The sequence below is a fragment of the Labeo rohita genome, chromosome 13, assembly GCF_022985175.1.
Source record: "Labeo rohita strain BAU-BD-2019 chromosome 13, IGBB_LRoh.1.0, whole genome shotgun sequence".
Classification (NCBI taxonomy): domain Eukaryota; kingdom Metazoa; phylum Chordata; class Actinopteri; order Cypriniformes; family Cyprinidae; genus Labeo; species Labeo rohita.
In genome coordinates, this window is record NC_066881.1 from 6068773 (window position 1) to 6087421 (window position 18649).

An 18649-nucleotide genomic window follows, 5' to 3' on the forward strand; every position below is an offset into this window, starting at 1 on the left:
GAATAAAGAAAGAAAAAATGGTCCCACTTTATATTAGGTGGCCTTAACTACTATATACTTACATTTAAATGAATCATTTGGTACAATGCACTTATTGTGTACATACATGTTTATATCTTGTACTTATATTTTTAAAAATACCTGTATGGAATTTCTTTAATTACATTTATAATTAGTGTTAACCCATTCTTTACATCTTAACCCACTCTTAAACCTACCCATACTATCAAACCTGTCCCTAACCTTGCATGTATCCCACCTTAATAGTAGCAAAAGTGTGTTGCAATACAATATGACCACATTAAGTACACAGTACTTATTTTTTGATGTAAGTACATAGTAGTTAAGGCCACCTAATATACAGTGGCCATAACAACAGTGCAGAAAAAAAAGCACAGACATTGGCAAAACTAAGATGAAACTAGTTTGTAGTACACATTTGTCAACTGCTGTGTATATTTTGAAATACCATGCATATATACATCAGACTTTATTTGCACTGAGGCGTTTCAGCCAAATATATAGTACAAATGAAGAGTTCAGATGCAAAACCAGCTAAATCCATCTGACGTCTTTATTTAAAAAATGCATTTTTATCAGGCTCAGATGTATAGGTTTCTGTGTAAGTACTGGTACTTCTGATTGGGCTGAGGCTGCTATTTTAGCGAGTTTGAAGAAAAAGTATTTGATGGACGTATAATATGTGTCAGGAGCATTCACTCAGCATCATTATCTCATTTTTGACCGAGATGGCTTTTAGCTGGTTTTGCATCTGAACACTTCAAATATAAATTATGAGTCATTTTTAGTAGATCAAAAGCACTGAATCAGTAGGAGTGGTTGCTAAATTAAAAAGATTTAACAATTATTGCTAATATGCCTGTGTAAACACCATCTGAAAGAATTGTATTTTATATGTTTGCTAATTTGTTATCTGAACAACCTCATCATTTGGCAATTCCAGAGTTTTTTTCTACAGCCATTGGTCGGACAAACAGAAAGCTCTGCCCTAAAATGCTCAAGCAAACAGTTATTCCAAAGAATCACAAGATTTACACTTTTGAGGGTATTTAGCAATACTTAAGTACTGGCTTACTTATTTAGTTGTTTCTGGATGTTAAACATTGATGTGAGAATGTAACATTTAAAACACATCCCCAATACATCATGTTCACAGACTAACCATATACTGTTATATTTCATTTTAAGAAGCGATTCGTTGTCTCTAGATATTGCTGCAACTGGTCCAGTCCTGCAGCATGGTTTCCCTGGAAACCTCTCAGTTGGTTTGTTTTGGTCGTCATGGGAAGAACAGTAGGGGCCGAGCTGCAGTGTGTCAGTATTAGCAGTCTCTTACAGGGTCTGTAATGAGCCCATTGAATTACATGATTGCACTCTGGAGGCTGCAAATTGACCAGGCTGTTGTGCTGCCTGTGCCAGTGCGTCTGGGCTTGTGTGCTAATAGATTAAGGATCACAGCTTAACAAAATGTTTACTTAAAGAGGTCAAATCATGAACAGCACTATTCAGTGATCTTACGAAAACGAGCTCATTGTAACACCGCAATCAAAATGTCTTACTAAGAATGGCTTGTTGTGTTCTTCCACAGCTTTGTGATGTTAGGCAGGTGAGTGCATTTGAACACACAAAAATGCATTTACATTACAAATGAAAAGAAAAGAAAAAAAACACTGACTTAGTCTTTTGGCAAGGCCCGGTCTTTAGTTCACAGTCCCGCCCATGAAAGCCTTCAGGACATAAGCAGCTGTAATCCCCAGAATCATTCAAGACGCAAGTAGCCCCATTCTGACATGGCTGCTCTCTGGAGCACACGTAAATATCTGCAAAAACAAGTCAATCAATCTATTAAACCTCCTGCTACTTAAGGTCATGAATAATCAATCACAGTTGTTGCAGAATCGAAAATGAAAAACGGTAATGAAAATGAAAATATGTGCCTTGGCAAGAAAAAAAAAAAAGAAATGGTTAAATTATATTTAACTATATATTTCTGTTTAACTAGAATTAAATTATAGTTGAATAGAAATATAAAAACTAAAAAAAAAGTACAGAAGAAAAATACTAAAATTTAAAAACTGAAAACTAATTAAAATAAGTGAATAAAAAAAATACTATAGTGTTTTAGAACGGAATCCTAAAATAACCAACCCATGCTCATTGTAAATGCATGACTGACTACATTTCTGAAAAAACATACCTTTAAATAAATTTCACTACAGTTTTCAGGTGAAATTAACACTAGAGGCATTAAAACACCAGCTTTTGTTCCTTATGATTACAGGGCAAATTATTGATTAACGAAATCGTACTTTGTGATGACCTCAAAACACTTCACAATGTGTTGTGTGTAAACTAATACATTTTAAAGAGCAGGTCATATGGGTTTTTGAAAAATATCTTTTTTGCAGTTTGTAACGTAGCTATCCCTTAAATGTAAACAGTCTGCAAAGTTTTTAATCAAAAAAGTGCATGATAAATAAAGGTATTGTCTCTCAAAAGAAAGAGTCAATTCTGAATCGCCTTAACGAGTCGTTATATTTTCAATTCTTCTCCCTGTTACTGATCTACATCACTTGGTAGCATATTAGCATTATCCCTGCCTGTCCGCGAAATATGAACAGTCTGCCCTACCCACAAACACTTCCGCTAGTTAGTGTATTTATATCATGTCATGAAGACACTGAGCTCTGCGCTGTTCTAGTTTTTAATGCCGAAAGATGATGATGTGAAGAATCTATTGGTAAAAATAAATTTTTCCATGATACCACGGCAATAGAAATTGAACCTTTTGTTGTGTGCTCGTCATTTTACGGAGGACTGCTTCTCTAATCTTGGCTTTTATTTTCTTTGGTTTCTAATCTTCTTTATTTGGACTAACAAGCGTCTCCAAACCACAACCTGTAAGTACGACTGATACGTTATGTGTACATTCTTAACTGAGTGCTCAAAGTTTTTGGTGCTAATATATGATGTATACCTAGTGCAGCTTTAGGTTTCCAGGTAAACCACGATATTACTGTCTTACTGAAATAGTTCTGATAATTCCCTGTGAACCCACTATTTCTTAAAAATGTGTCAATTAATGTAGACTGTCATTCTAATTACTTTGAACCATTACCATTATTGTTTTGTTATGTGTTTACAGTTTAGCAGCTAAACTTTAGCTGAGGGCACAATTCGCTTATTTTAAGAACGGATTGGAGCACTATATTATTGTTTGTGTGAAGGTGTGTGCTTTGTCAATGAGGGTTGCCAGGTTTTCACAACAAAATCCGCCCAATTGATACTCAAAACTAGCCCAATCGCATGTCGAGGGGGGTCCCTCTGTTAAAAATCATGTTCTGGGGTGTAAAATACAAGTTTTTTGTTGGGTTCCCCTGGTAAATTCGCAATCCAAGAGCTAAATATGACGTTATTGGGGTCGCTTTAATTCGCGGGCATCAAAAACAACCGTGGACTCGCTAACTTGCTCAAGTACTCCTCTCTGTACCGGTCTCAACAGGTTTGGCCAGCTGACCAATCAGAGCAGAGTAGGCTTATGGGAGGGAGGGGTTTACAAACATTATGCTCAAAACTAATTTGAACAAACTGTTTCGAAATCACTGACAAATGACTCTATGTATAAATGTATATACTTAGAAAATTGCAATGTTTTCTGATCATAGATGCATTTAAACCTGTTGTAGGGATCTCCAACACAATATTAGGACACTTTAAAAAACCATATGACCTGCTCTTTAATGTTTGCACCACATAATCAGTTCCATATGTAAGATTTTTCTAACATAGTAAACTTGCTCGGTAGCTCACCCGGTACAGCATACAGCACACAGGAGTTTTGTGAAAAATGAATCACGACACTCCACAAAAGAGCTCGTAATCTTGTATAAGGAAGCTAAAATGGCATGGTTGATTCAGCAAATGCGTTTTAATTGGTTTGACTGCTGTGAAATGTGCTGCAATGAATGCAATATCATTTTGCAACCATTTTGTATCCATTCGTGCATGTTTTTGTAGAAATGTAGGCACTCTCACGTATTACCAATGAGCCTTTGTTGCAACTAACCTTGCTATGTAGTACTTTTTCATGCTCGTGATATATGTTTAAATACATGGAAATCATATTGGAATTCTTTTATCCATGTAATCAGTGTTTTCATGTTCATTTATAAAAATTAATTACCTTTATCACAGAATCGGCCCGCCCACCCGTTCATGCAGGTGCACTGCCAGGGCTGATGGCAGGTGCCATGGACACATCCGGGCATTCGCACACAGTCTTCACACCGCGGTCCACCCCATCCTGGATCACACCTGCATGGGGGCAAGAGTTACCCTACATGCCATGTTCATTGTACTGTTAATCTGTTTACAGTTTTCTTTTGCAGTAATAGTGAACGGGAACAGGCTCGCACAGGACAGATACACTTTAACGTCATGAAAGACACACCAGCCACATATTTCACCCTCATGAACCCACTCACCTGCAGTCACCGTTTTCAGCACACTTTCCATGGCCGAGTTCACATGTGCAGTTACTGGTTGAGGGTGTTGGAGATGTCTCTACTGAGGAAAATAAAACTGTGAAGAGAAAGAAACATTAAATAGAATGTTTGGTGTATATACAGTGTGTCAAAAGGGGTCAAAAGTTTACATACACCTTTCAGAATTTTACCAAAATAAGAAGGATCATACAAAATGCATGGGATTTTTTTATTTAATACTGGCCTGAATAAGATATTTCACATAAAAGACTTTTACATATAGTCCACAAGAGAAAATAATAGTTGAATTGAGTTCAATCAATTCGGGGGGTGAAAACTTTTGGAATTTGAAGATCAGGGTAAATTTAACTGATTTTGCAGTTAGTAAGCATTAGTAAGCATTAGCAATGAATATATATATATATTTTTTCTTTGGCCAATTTGTACACAATAGAGTTCAGAAGGTACTGCATAGCAGGAATGAATCCTCAACGATAATTCCTCTTCAAATTAGAGTAAACAAGTCCTTCAGATCACTAACAAGCTCTAGCTTGTCTGTGAGAGTTTGTCACTTGAAGAAGGCATGTGCGATCAGTGTCACTTTTCAACAGCTTATGTAGCATGTCGAGTGTGGTAAACAACAGCTAGCACATGCTAAGATGCATATACATGTCGATCTTGCCTGAAGGAAAGCTAATTTACTGTGACAAGCTTTCAGTGAGGGACAATGGAAAATCAAGGGAAGACAAACTCTGTTAACTCCCTCAGAATAAAAAAAATGTCTTACCCTCATGTTATTCCAAACCTGTACGAGTTTCCATATTTTAAACACAAAAGAAGATAATTTGAAAATGATCTGGTAATTATCCGGTACTTATCTGGCAAACTGTTTCTGGCAGCCATTAACGTCCATAGTGTGGAAAAAATGCAGTGGGAGTCAATAGCTTTTTGACATTTTTTTTTTTTTTTTTTGCGCTGAGCAGATGAAAGAAACTCATACAGGTTTGGAACCACATGAGAGTAGATGATGAGAAATTTGTCATTTTGGGGGAAAACTATTCCTTTCATTTTTAATTTGCCTTGCTGTCAGTTCTCCCTCTTGGTCAGTCTGACTTTTAACAGTAATACATTAATGTGAATCTCATTACATTAATTATTGAGTAATGAGGACAAATGCCGAAGGGAAAAAGTGTTAGAAAAACAATGTCAGATTGCCAAAAAAAATATATTAAAGACTTAAAAATGCAAAAAACACTTTATTTTAGGGAGAAACTAGCTTTCATGAAAGCGTGACCTCTGACCGGGACAGTGGAAAGTTTATGCACGTCCTTTTCCATCCTTAATAATCTACATGCACTTTTACATGAAAAGTTTTATGATGTGTTACAGGAAATGATTCACCCCGATCTCCATCATCACTATCTTGACTGAGTGATTTAGCATTCTTGGCTGCGCTTATCCAGTATTGGGTTTTGCGCTACGGTGAATGTTAGTGCAGGGTGTGTATGTGTGTGTGTTGGGGGACGGCCAGGAAGCGCGTGTGTCTGTGGCGATGGGCACGAGGGGAGCGTGTGCGGTGGGAGGAGAGGAATGTGCTCATGTCTCCGCCCGTATGAGCTTTGCCCGAACATCACAAGAATTCACCATCGCCCAGGGCCCAACCCGTACATGCCTTCGAACCCAGCGAGCCTCTTACATCACATGCGCTGTGTGCGTTTCCACTAAACGGGCTAAATTATTCCCTATAGCCATGAAGTCATGAATAATTATCAATATGTGAATCCCTCGTACGCTCAGGAGAAGTTTGTTTACCCCCCATCTGTGGTGCTCGCTTAATCGTGTGACTATTTCGGATAAAGGCTGGCATGTGAGACACAATACATGTGTAAGCTCATATTCATTCAGTGGCGCTGGAATGGGAAGCATTTTCCATGTAATCGGGCCAAGTGTAAGACCTGTATTCGTGGAAACACAGAGCTTTGTACAATGCAAGCCTGGCTTTCCTACGCTATCAGTACAACAGCTGAAAAGTACAAACTGATAACACAGAGGAGCCCAAACAACAACATGAAGTGTAATCTCTTAAACGTAGACAGCTGAAGGATTAGTTTAACATTTCAAACCAAAAGAATCTCGTAATGATTCTTGTTGTACGGCTCAATATGTAGTGAATGGAAATGTTGTCCCTGTTGCTTGAAGGTAATTTACATACACAGTGCGGTCCAAAAACTATTTTTTATTTATCATTAGTAGTAAATTTGCAACATTGACCATATTCAAAGCCAACAAAAAAATGTTCTAAGAACGTTTTTGGTAATGTTCCCAGTATGTCATAGATGTTCTCTACGTTTTTAATGGTTATAAGAACATTAAGGGAACATTCCATTTGATCATTTTGCAAATGAGAATGTTCATTTTGAATGTTCTCTGAACATTCTGAAATAGTAACATTTTTTAAAATGTTAGATGAGCATCCAACTAACATTTCAGAAAGAAGCATACCATGAATGATTATAAAAGTTTTTGTGCTGATGTTTTGAGAACATTAAAGGCCAGATCTTTAAACGAACATTCTCAGTATTCTTAACACACTTAGCATTATTGTTTGTTAACTTTGAGAGAACAAATCTAGAACCTCAGCTAAATTTTGAGACTTATTTTAAATGCTTTGAAACACGTAGTGTTTTTCTTGTGAACAAGGATCGTTTTGACAGTGTTGTATCTCATATAAACCTAACCTACCCTTAGAATTACTGTGATATCTTTCAGTTTTTCTGAGGGTAGCACAAATGTACAGGGCTATAGTTATTTGCTAATGTTACAAGTAGGGATGCAACAATAAGTCGATGGCAGAATCGATTTAGAGATTTTCAGAATGCATTGTGATTCTCTCTCAATTAGATTCTAATTTTAGTTTTGAACAGCATTTGGTGCTCTAATCTAGTTTTTAACCACATACTCAAATGCACACAAAGAAAACCGCTTGTGCATGTAGCTGAACTATATAAAGCGGTTAAAAGTACTTGCACCTCAGCTCAGAATGCTTTTATGACCTAAGATTAATGTAAATGAACAGTGTGTAATGAACAGAAGCAAGCATGCAGTGCCTGCTGTTAAAAACTAAGCTCAAAATCGATTCGAAAGAGAATCGCGATGCATTCGGAAAATCTCAGAATTGATCCATGATTTGACTGAATTCTATTAATTGATTCTGCATTGATTTATTGTAACATCCCTAGTTACGAGTAATGTTTGTTTTCATTTAACATATACTCTATATGGACAAATGCATTAGGACACCTGACCATTACATCAATGGAGACATTAACAACATTGCATTCTAAATACATAGACATAATCTTGAAGTTGGTTCTCCATAATCATCTACAAGACTGAGGGGCCTCATTTCTAAAATGTTGCACAGAAACTATCCTAAACTTGATCTTACGATCATCTCTCGAATATGCGTAGACTGAACGTACGCACGGAAAACGCACATACTCCTCTCTTACAGATTTGAAATCTATGAATCGCAAATGATCTTGAACTTGTGCCAAACTGAATGGTTTCATCTCATTGCCTCTCTCCTAATTAATGTCATTAACATATACAAGATCACCAGTGATCGTCAAAATCCTTTAATTTAGAACAGCGAGCTGCAAGAACAGCTTACATTTCCAAAAACCTGCAGTATAAGAAAAAGTGTGTACATCTGCTCAGACCCTGATGTGCAACTACGAACTTTTCCACGTCAAAGGCAGTTTTAACACATATGAACATTGGTGTGGATTTAAGCACACGCACACTCCAAGATCAAATCTGTGCATACACACCCTTTATAAATGAGGCCCCTTGAGTGTTTCTGTGAGAAATTTTGCCTATTCATCCAGTAGTTCATTTGTGAATTCAGGCACTGATGTTGGATGGGAATGCCTGACTCGCAGTCTCCATTCCCGTTAATCCCAAAACTGTTCGCCCATCAAATTGCCGAACAAAGAAGCATGATTCGTCATTCAACAGAACAGGTTTCCACTGCTCCAGAGTCCAGTGGTGCCATGCTTTACACCACTCCATTCAATTCAGCTGCTCAGCAATAGACACGCATTCCATTAGCTTCCGCCACACAGTTTTTGTGTTGATATTTAGTTTGGAGCTGTTCAGCCATGGAATCAGCAGAGCGCTGGTGACTTTTACACACCTTTCACCTCAGCACTCTCTGACCCTTCTCTCTGACTTCATGTGGAATTCCTCTTCATGTCTGACTGAAATACCTGAATTCAATAGTTAAGAGGTATAGTATGTTGCAATACTTGTCCAAATAGTGTATCTTAAGGGCGCACACTCATGATCTTAAACAAAGTACACTAAAGTAAATTTTCAGTTGAGCTGTAATTGGCCACAAATTTTGCTACGGAGTGTGATTTCTCTCACTCGTGAGAGAGGGAGCAGGTGAAGAATGGTAATCTTAGAAATGGAAGATATATCCAATATGCAAAATAGAACGCTTGCATAATTCAGTATTCACGCTTGAAACAATTTTCTAATTTTCTTTCCTTTCTGTATGTTGTCCGTTTGCTCTCTGCATTTACTTCACGTTCAAAGCATGCTATGGATGACCAAGACTGGGAGTTGTTTGATTCCAGGAGGTAGACAGTGAATATTTCATATGTTTAAAACACTATCGTGTTTTAAAGAGAGAATTGGCCCGGGTGTGACAGCAAACAGAAGTCCGATGATCTCAGAGTGCTGATAGACAGATGCGGTGCAAATAACCTCTTTTTGTACATGCTGTACAAACAGGATAAGTCGATTCTAGAAAAGCCTCCAGGCCTAATTCTGTAATGTGTGTAAATATTTACAGTCACAATGGTTTTGAAATGATATGATACAGCAAGAAAACTGAAAATGATTCAGTTAAACTTTCAGTTCAGTTCAGTTCAAGTTTTTTATGATTCAAAATAGTTAAAAACTATAACACAGTGTTAACACCACCCCCCCCACACACAAATATTTAATATTTTCAAATAAAAGAAGCCATAGTGCTAACTTTTTTACATTTTCCACTATTGTGACAGTAGCTGAGTTGTTCAATAGCTCAGACAGTAGCTATATTACTTTTTCCCAATAAGAAGTGGTGCAGTCTGACTACATGTTGCATCTCTGTCACACACATATTATGCATACAACTATGCCAAGTGAACTGAGGCAATAAACAAACTGAATATCCAAACAGAATATATTTCCCAGAATATCCTCTCACTGGAAAGTCTGATTCATTTTTGTGAACTGATTATTTAATTTAGCAAACCATAAAAAAAAGAGAGAGAGACACATATTAGAAGCAGACAGATATCAGTATGAAACAGTAGGAGAAAATTAATGAAAGTCTTACTTAAAAGAACTTTTTAAATGCAGATCTTCAGGATTTTTACCATTAACATAAGGTTTAGAATTGTATTTTTCCTAAGAAATAAATGCATAACTGGAGCATATTGGAGTAATGGTAATATTATTATTACCCTATTATTACCAACAACTAAGCACATTCCCCCAAATGTATTGTATAATAAATTTGGGGGAATGTGCTTGGCTGTTCGCAAACAGCTTGACTGACAGGCGATCTGACCAATCATAACGCCGAATCTGCCATTCTTTCCGACAAACAAATGACAGCATTTAAAAGTCTCTAATTTCCACCGATATGAATCGATTTTGATGACATCACCCTGTACTTCAGCTTCTCATCAAACTTTCTATCCAATCAAATGCTCTCTAGAATCCAAATGTCCCGCCCCCTACATTATAAATAGAGATTAAAGCTGTGACTGAAATCGGTCACTTGTTCGCAGAATTCAGACAGTCTAAATAAGCATTCTGTTAGGCGAATGAAGTCACAGAATGCTACAATTGTCATGAAAATAATGTCACAATGCAAAAACATGCAAAATATGACCTGGACATATTGCTAAAAGGTTTCATGCACCTGTTGATTTGATCTGTCATGTTCTGTTTCAATGGGCATTTATTTATGCTGAAGAAGGATGTGTGATCTGCCAATGGGCCATAGTGATCATTTCAATTGTTAACAGTGGTTTGTGTTTCCCAGTGTTGTGTTTATGATAGCAGTGTGACAGGTGCTGTCACTGTCTCCATCCTCCAGTCTTTGTGGTTCGCCTCATGGGGGTCCTCAACCAGACACCACAGTGCGTGGGTTCACTGCATGTGAAAACCAGAGTGATCTAAATTTATTCCTACCATGAAACCCTATATTCCCTCTTCAGAACCCCTGTGGCCAAGCTCAGCGCCTTGGTGCCAGTGAAACATGCAGGTATGGGTTTCCCTTCTGTTTTAACACCAGACAGGCCACATACACTCCTCAAGCGTACGCATGTGTGTCTAAGATCTCACTGGAGAGCAGGTGGAGTGAAACAGAAGGCCGGCCGGACAGTGTCCAAAGGAGCTGAGGAAGAGGTAACTAGATCCATGTGAACCGAAGGATTACTCAGCCTCAGTATCCACTCAGCCGTTTTCACTGCTAGAAAAACATTTTGCCAGGACAGACAAGCGAGGATGGATTACGATCCAGTAAGGCTCAACTGAAGCATTGGCTCTTTGGAAAAACATGCCTGTACATAAAGTACATTTTTGCTGAACTCCAAAAACATACATATACAGTGCTGCACATACAATTCAGTATGTAGTTTACAGTTAAATTTAACACTAGTGGCCGTAGATTTCCAACAACTTCCAACATTTTTACACAAATTATGGGTAGCACTTTATGGGTGTACATACTATGTAGTTATCATAACGATTGCGATAACTGGGTAATAACTAGGGACTAACCTACCCCTAATCCTAACCTTAACCAATGTAGTTACCTTGTACTACGCAGTACTTTCATGTGTGAAGGCCCTGATATACTTCAAATGAAATTGAAGATCGAAATGACATCATTTTGAAAAAAATTCAGCCGACAAGAAGTTCACTTTGTGTTCACTTTGGGAGTTCAAAACAGCTTCCCAAAGTGAACTTTACAGAAAAGTCTGTTACTCAGCTACATATGTAACCAAAAGACTGTTACATATGTGTTGCACACTTTATACAATGTAATTTAAAATGTAAGTACACAGACATAAGCTACTTAAAATAAAGTGTATTAAGATTGTACTTAAGTGTACTTCATGTGTATCTATACTGTACACCTTATCCAGCTGCACATTAGTTTGATTTAACCCACCAGTACACAGCTTAAATACATGTAATACCTTTCTTATTACATTAAAATTACGGAATATTACACAGGCATAAGCTACTTAAAATAAAGTGTATCAAGATTGTACTTAAAAGTAGCTGTCTAACAGACTCGGCCTGTTACATATGTGTAATAGTAGCTGCCTATTGCATCTACATAATTACAAACTGTAATTACAGGCTGTTCCATGACTTAGTTAAATGGTAAGTACATATTGTTTCATGTAATTACAGTGGCTACTACTAAGTTCTTAATTAGGCAGTTACTCTGTATTATGGACACCTTAAAATAAAGTGTTACCAAACTTTGTTTTGAGTATATCGGAGCATTAAGTACACTGTAAGTACATGTACTGTAAAATAAAGTGTAACCAAATTATGAATACACTATTTCCGTATAGTTCCTGACACAAAACCATGTTTTACTATAGTCAATAATACCTAAACTAATATATTTTTAATGTTATGTATCCTATAATCAGCACATTATGGCTTTTCATACATGGTAAACTTGCTCAGTAGCTCACCTGGTACCGCATGCACTTGCGATATGGGGCACTCAGGTACAAGTCTCATGAAATACTAGTCACACTGAAAAAGCTCAAAAACTAGTAGAGACATAGAATGCCTTTTTACATTAACTAAGATAATAAAATGTTGCCAGATTCGCGTTCGCCCGCTTTTCGCAGGATTTTTAATGCAATTCTCTTTCCAATGTGTTTAAAAGTGTAAATTAAAATTATTAGTTCCCTTCCAGAATAAAAATGTCCTGATAATTTATTCACCCCCATGTCATCCAAGATGTTCATGTTTTTCTTTCTTTAGTCGCAAAGAAATGAGTTTTTTTATGAAAACATTCCAGGATTTTTCTCCATATAGTCAATGGTAGTCAATGGTGGCCAATGGGTTGAAGGGTCAAACTGCAGTTTCAGTGCAGCTTCAAATGGCTCTAAATGATCCCAGCCGAGGAGTAAGGGTCTTATCTAATGAAGCGTAATGTCACAATAAAAAAACATATATATTAAAAAATATATATATAATAAAGTTATTTACTTTATAACCACAAATGCTCATCTTGCACTAGCTCTGCAATGCACATCCACAACTGCACACATTGAATAATCACGTTGGAAAATTCACGTGTGATTAGTTCTTTGTTTGTATACTTTGGTTCAAAAATTTAGGATTTTCTCCTGCAACTTTAAAATGACATGACATCGTTGTTTTACCTTTTTTGTGAAGTTTTTGAATTTCTTTGCACATTTGCTTTGTAAACACTGAGTTGGTACTTCCGTCTACGTCACATGTGCATGATTACTAAATGCATGAGGTCAAGCTAGTGCAAGATGAGCATTTGTGGTTCTTAAGTATATCAATTTATATATTTTTTTAAGAAAATGACCAATCATTTCGCTAGATAAGACCCTTATTCCTTGGCTGGGATTGTGTACAGCCCATTGAAGTCCACTATATGGAAAAAATCCTGGAATGTTTTCCTCAAAAACCTTAATTTCTTTTTGACTGAAGAAAGAAAGACATGAACATCTTGGAAGACATTGGGGAGAGTAAATTAATAAAAAAAAATGTTCTGGAAGTGAACTAATCCTTTAACTCATTTTAACATATTTTAGTTAGTTGCAGTTTTATATATATATATATATATATATATATATATATATAAAATTTTAGTTAATTATAATAACACTGTTGTGGGTGAACTATCCCTAATACCAATGTACCATGACTAGCATAAAACATCAAAGCAGCTTTAAAAATGTTCAGCAGGCACTGATAGTCTTGAGGAGGGGCCAGCAACTCATATGAATTCTGATTTCTTATTTGACGTTGTGGCAATAGTCACTGGCACAGACTCAAGCCCTGTCCATCTGTCTGTATCAGTTTTACATTGCATTGGCTTCTTTCCAGGTTTGAGCCTATGAAGTGGAAGCCCCTTCCAGGAGATACTGGCTCTGCTGACCTGCACGATAATCTGTCTTTGCAGACATGCACAGATCAGGTTTTCCCCCCATCTTCAACTGCAGGCCAACCGGCACAACTGACATTTCTTCTGCCTTGCTCAGACGCACAGAGGAAGGAGTTTGGGCATTGACCTCTGCCCCCAGCACGCGTGTAAGACACAAACTCTTTTGCGCCCAACAACTGAGACACAGATTTGTCACATTCTGTAAGCAGACAGGAATTTCACAGCTGAATACTCAAGAGAAGGATCAGCCGCAACGGAACCATCAAAGACCTCTGACGCTGAGTTTTATGTAATCTGCTCACCAGGATCCTGTTGCAGCACAGTTGGCACAAACTGTTTGAGGAAATTAACAGCCTGTATGGCCAATTTTTACAATTATCTTTTGTAAACTGCGCCTTGCTCTTAACCACTTTCCAACTTTAAAATATATAACCTATGTGTTTTACATTGGGAACTTGGGAAAAAGAAACAATGTATGAAATATATTTACCTTGGGCTTCACAGTTGTGTTGAAATAGCACACAGCAGCCACAGAGCAGCAGAACTACAGTGAGTTTCATGGTGCAAGGCAATCTGAAACAACGAGACATTAACATATTAACATTCATGAAATTATTCATTCATGCAATCACAATCTTTTGGACATTTTGCTGTTGACATATATTATGAATATACCTACTGAATATATAAAGCAAGAAATGATGCACTAAAAACAAGTGATCCTTGGGTGCTGGCCAACCTATAGCCTCCAACATGAGTCACAACAGCCCAGCATGAAGATCTCAAAGCACTTTCATTCTCCCCCTAATATCCAACAGAGCAACACCTGACCATGGACCAGCCAACAGACACGCTTAATAATTCAACTTAATACTTAATAATTGAAAGCACTGTGAATCTTTCATGGTGGACATTTACAACAAGACCACACCACTCCTTCACCACCTTGTTTGTCCATTTACACAGCTCACAAATTTGCTAAGGCGAGCGCTGACAGACAAAGCATTATGATGTGTCTGTTTGTTGCTCTTGTGTCTAACCTACACTCTGTCCCACACCTCTCCAAGCAATACTGTTTAATATTCCCATATTATGCTCATTTACAACATCATAACTTTATTTCTGGGTTCTGCTAGAATACATTTACATTATTTAAAGTTGAAAAAAAAAAAAAAACATGCTGTACATTGCAGCAGCACATCTTTTCACCCTCTGCTTGAAATGCTCAGTTTTTGATCTTGTCTCTTTAATGGAGTTGAAATGGTATGAAAATATTAGATCAAATTTCACAGGACGAATTATTTCACCAAGTTTTATTATTATAAATTAGCAGCACTATGCACTTTTTCTGTGAACATTATATAATATTAATAATAGCATCAAAATTTTAATATAAAATTAAAATATAAGATTTTAATATAAATACATATAATATATATTGCTCTGGTGACTTACAACATTTTTTTTTCAAATGTTTTTTTCTACACTTTTTCAAGTGTAGTTTAAAACCTTACATTTTATCCTTTAAATCATTTTTGGAAAAGAATCAGTCAAACTGAAAAATTAACAAATATTTTATCTGTTCCACAAACAATTACTACATAACAATTACAGCATAATACATAAGTAACAATAAAACTACCTTATTATCCAGGTGTTTTAGAATTGGTATAATGCATTAGCTTGTTTTCCATCTACTGGTTAAGATTTACAACAAAAATTTAGTCTGAAAAGAAACGGCAGACAGACTGAATGAAAATGTAAATCCACTGTCTGACAGCAGGTGGTGCTTATGGAACAGCAGAAATAGAGCTATTTCCTGGTAACCTCTGTAATCTTCCACATATTTCCCCCCCAAACGAAATCTATACACTGTGTGAGACAGCAAAATATGAACCATAATATGTACTGTCTGGACTTTTTATTGTGATTTATCGTTAAACTGGTAACCGTTTCATCTCTACTCTTTAAAGCCTGGTCAACCGCTTAAATTGTCAGAAATGTTACCACTCTTACTATAAATGGGTTTCAGCTCCTGAGGCTTCTTGAGCAGCTGTAAACACTATTATATGTTGTATAAACTAACGTTTCCTTGGCTACATCTCAAAACTGCAAAATGCTGCCTTCGGAGGACACATTTCAAAGTAGGAAGGCATCAAGGCACGTTCGAATCCAATGTTAGCTTCACTTCCTGCCTCCTGAGATACCTTCATCAATTTTTGAAGGCAGCATAGATGTATCCTTCACTGCCTTTGATATCCCACAATCCTGTGCATTCCAGCAGAAAAATAAAGATGGCATCTGAAAGTCGGGTTTGCTGGTCAGTTTGTGTGTAAATGTATGTTTCTGACCTTCTTGAGAGAAATCAGTATTATAGTAGTTAAATATTCACTTAGTTATCACAAAAGTTTATTCCATTTTGTTGTAGATCATTAAACCATTACGCTGCCTCAAGAGCATGTCCGAAATCAGTTTTGTGAGGTGCCTTTGTGTGCAAACACTGCCTGCAGAGTCATTGCTTAGGTTATTGGATGCAGCCCTTGTCATAAGGAAATCATTCACTCAAATGTCCTTAGAGGGCGGGTCAAAGCAGCCAGTAGGGAGACATTATGCAAATTTAGACAATGGTCTCTCTGAATACATGATTCTGATTGGCTGGCAGGTATGCATTGAAAATGCATTAACTGTGTTTAATCGCCACTCAATATGAATGCGCTGTATTTATTGGCGCACACAAATACACACACATCACTCACTCACACACACACAAACACATATTTATACCTGTCAACACTCCCATACGGGAGTCTCCCATATTTTACACCCATCTCCTGCCCCCTCCCGTTTTGTTATTTCTCCCGGGAAACTCCCATAATTTTACATTTTTATGACCTAAACCTCATTATATGAATAATCACATCGATATATTACTCTAAGGTTGGTCAGATCTTGTATGGAACACATTCTACTCACACAATCAACACATCGTACAAATTTGAACCCATTTGTGACCTCAACCTGGCAACCTACAGCCCAGCTGCGCTGTTGATATCTGCATGTATAGTAGACATGGGAAGTTGAATCAAGCATCACTGGTAGAATTAGGAGGAGAAGACTCAGGTTATGGTCAGGCGAAAAAACCTGCTATATTTCTGCCGTTCCTAAGGTGCCACCTGCTGGCAGAGATGAATTTGCATTTTTAATAAGACCATCTGCTATTTTGGACCAAAATGAATGACCAAAGACCAAAGTGAAATGTACTCAGAAAACATGCAGTTGTAAATGTGAACTGGTGGATTGACAAGAAGCTACTGCATTATAAAAATCGAAATCTATTAATAAAATAACTTCAGTCGCTACATTGTATTTCTCAGCAACCAGGAGGTAAATTAACTGTTTCTGAGGTAACTAAACTTACAGGTTCATTGTTTGAAGATAGAGGCATGCAGATGCAGATAATCCACACATGCAGCTGTCATCTCTCTCTCGATTGATCAATAATTAATTCAAATAAATGTTAGAACTCATTAATTCAAATAAGTGATCTTACTGCACTATTTCATCTCTGTGTCTGATTTGAAGCGGCCAGAATGCTAGAGCTAATGAGCTCTAACTGACGAAAATAACTATTGCAACCCTATCTGTCAAATATTGTGCTGCAAACATCATTAACAGTTTAACTTGTCAATGCTGGCAAATGACCATTGTATAAGCGGGATAATGCACGGCTAACTGTGCTTTACTTTACTTTTAATGCACAATATGATCGCTTCTGCAGATTATCCCTTATGTGTAACGTGGCGTAGATAAGGGATGGAAATAATGGCAGGACTACAAAGAAGTCAAACCAAGTGTTTTCCAACAGAGAGATTATCTTCCTTTGCCATGCAATGTTTACATTCTCAAACAGTAATATATTACACTAGAAGAAAGATCATAACAAGCAATGAGATGTTTTGTAATATCTCATTTTGCAAATGACCTCAGAGAAGTCAACCTCACTCATATGGACAAAGAAATATCTGTAGATGATGCAACTGGCTACTTCAGTCATCTCTCTGCATGTTTTTTAGTTGTTTCCAATTGTAGATTAATTGAGCGCTCTTGCAACCGTTAATAGGAATGAATTTGGAGGAAAGCTTTGAACAGGAAAGCTGAGAAGAGGTCCATTTCCATGATCATGTCACAATAGGAAGCCTCCATCTACAGTCCTTGATGCTGGGGATGCCATGTCAATTATCACTTATGCTTTCTGGCCGGTCTCATGTGCAGACACCTGCCAGTGAAAACAAGCAAGCAGGCTATATTTGAACATTACTTTATTTCCTGAGCAGCTCACTCTGTGGTTGTCGAAGGTGCTATTTCCAGCCGTGTTTAATTAATATGTGTCACATCAGATGTGAAAAATACAGTCAGAGGGCTTTTATGCCATTTGACACATTGGCAATTATCCAGGGAAACTGGCATCATTTTTTTAGGGTCCATCTTTCAGAAATCATCAAAATTTGATGAATCATCCAGAGCGATTCATTATTTAAATGTAGCCTACAGTCCTTCAACTGAACGCCTTTTCATACTTAACATAAAGCTAAAAATCAAGATGATTCAGGGACAAATTGTCTCATAAAAAGAACAATTTGGAGAAGCATGTTCAACATTCAAATTTCAGCATTAAAAATAACAGAACACAGATGTGACATTTAACTAAAATAGTCATTTGTGGGTATTTGATGAAAAGTCAACAGCAAAAACATTTAAATAGCGAGGTTAAATGCATAAAGTGCATTTGTATTATTTAATACATGACTTAATTACATGTTTGCATAATATGCAGTGTTTGTATTCCCCTGTGCTTTTGATTCATTTAGTGCAATACTGAATCAGTTTTTTTTTTTTTTTCTGGTGG

General features: G+C 37.0%; 1 protein-coding gene across 4 annotated transcripts in view; it reads right to left on the reverse strand.

Moving 5' to 3' along the window:
- The window catches only part of dlk2 (delta-like 2 homolog (Drosophila)), a 45966-nt gene that overhangs the window by 3601 nt on the left and 23716 nt on the right, over positions 1 to 18649 (reverse strand). For all 4 annotated transcript variants that reach the window (XM_051126848.1, XM_051126849.1, XM_051126846.1 and 1 more), the window contains exons 2-5: positions 14234 to 14316; positions 4506 to 4602; positions 4205 to 4335; positions 1697 to 1841 (exon numbers count right to left, since the gene is read on the reverse strand). In XM_051126848.1, coding sequence (XP_050982805.1) covers positions 1697 to 1841; positions 4205 to 4335; positions 4506 to 4602; positions 14234 to 14303 — 443 coding nt within the window. In that variant the 5' untranslated portion in view covers positions 14304 to 14316. The remainder of the gene's footprint in view (positions 1 to 1696; positions 1842 to 4204; positions 4336 to 4505; positions 4603 to 14233; positions 14317 to 18649) is intronic.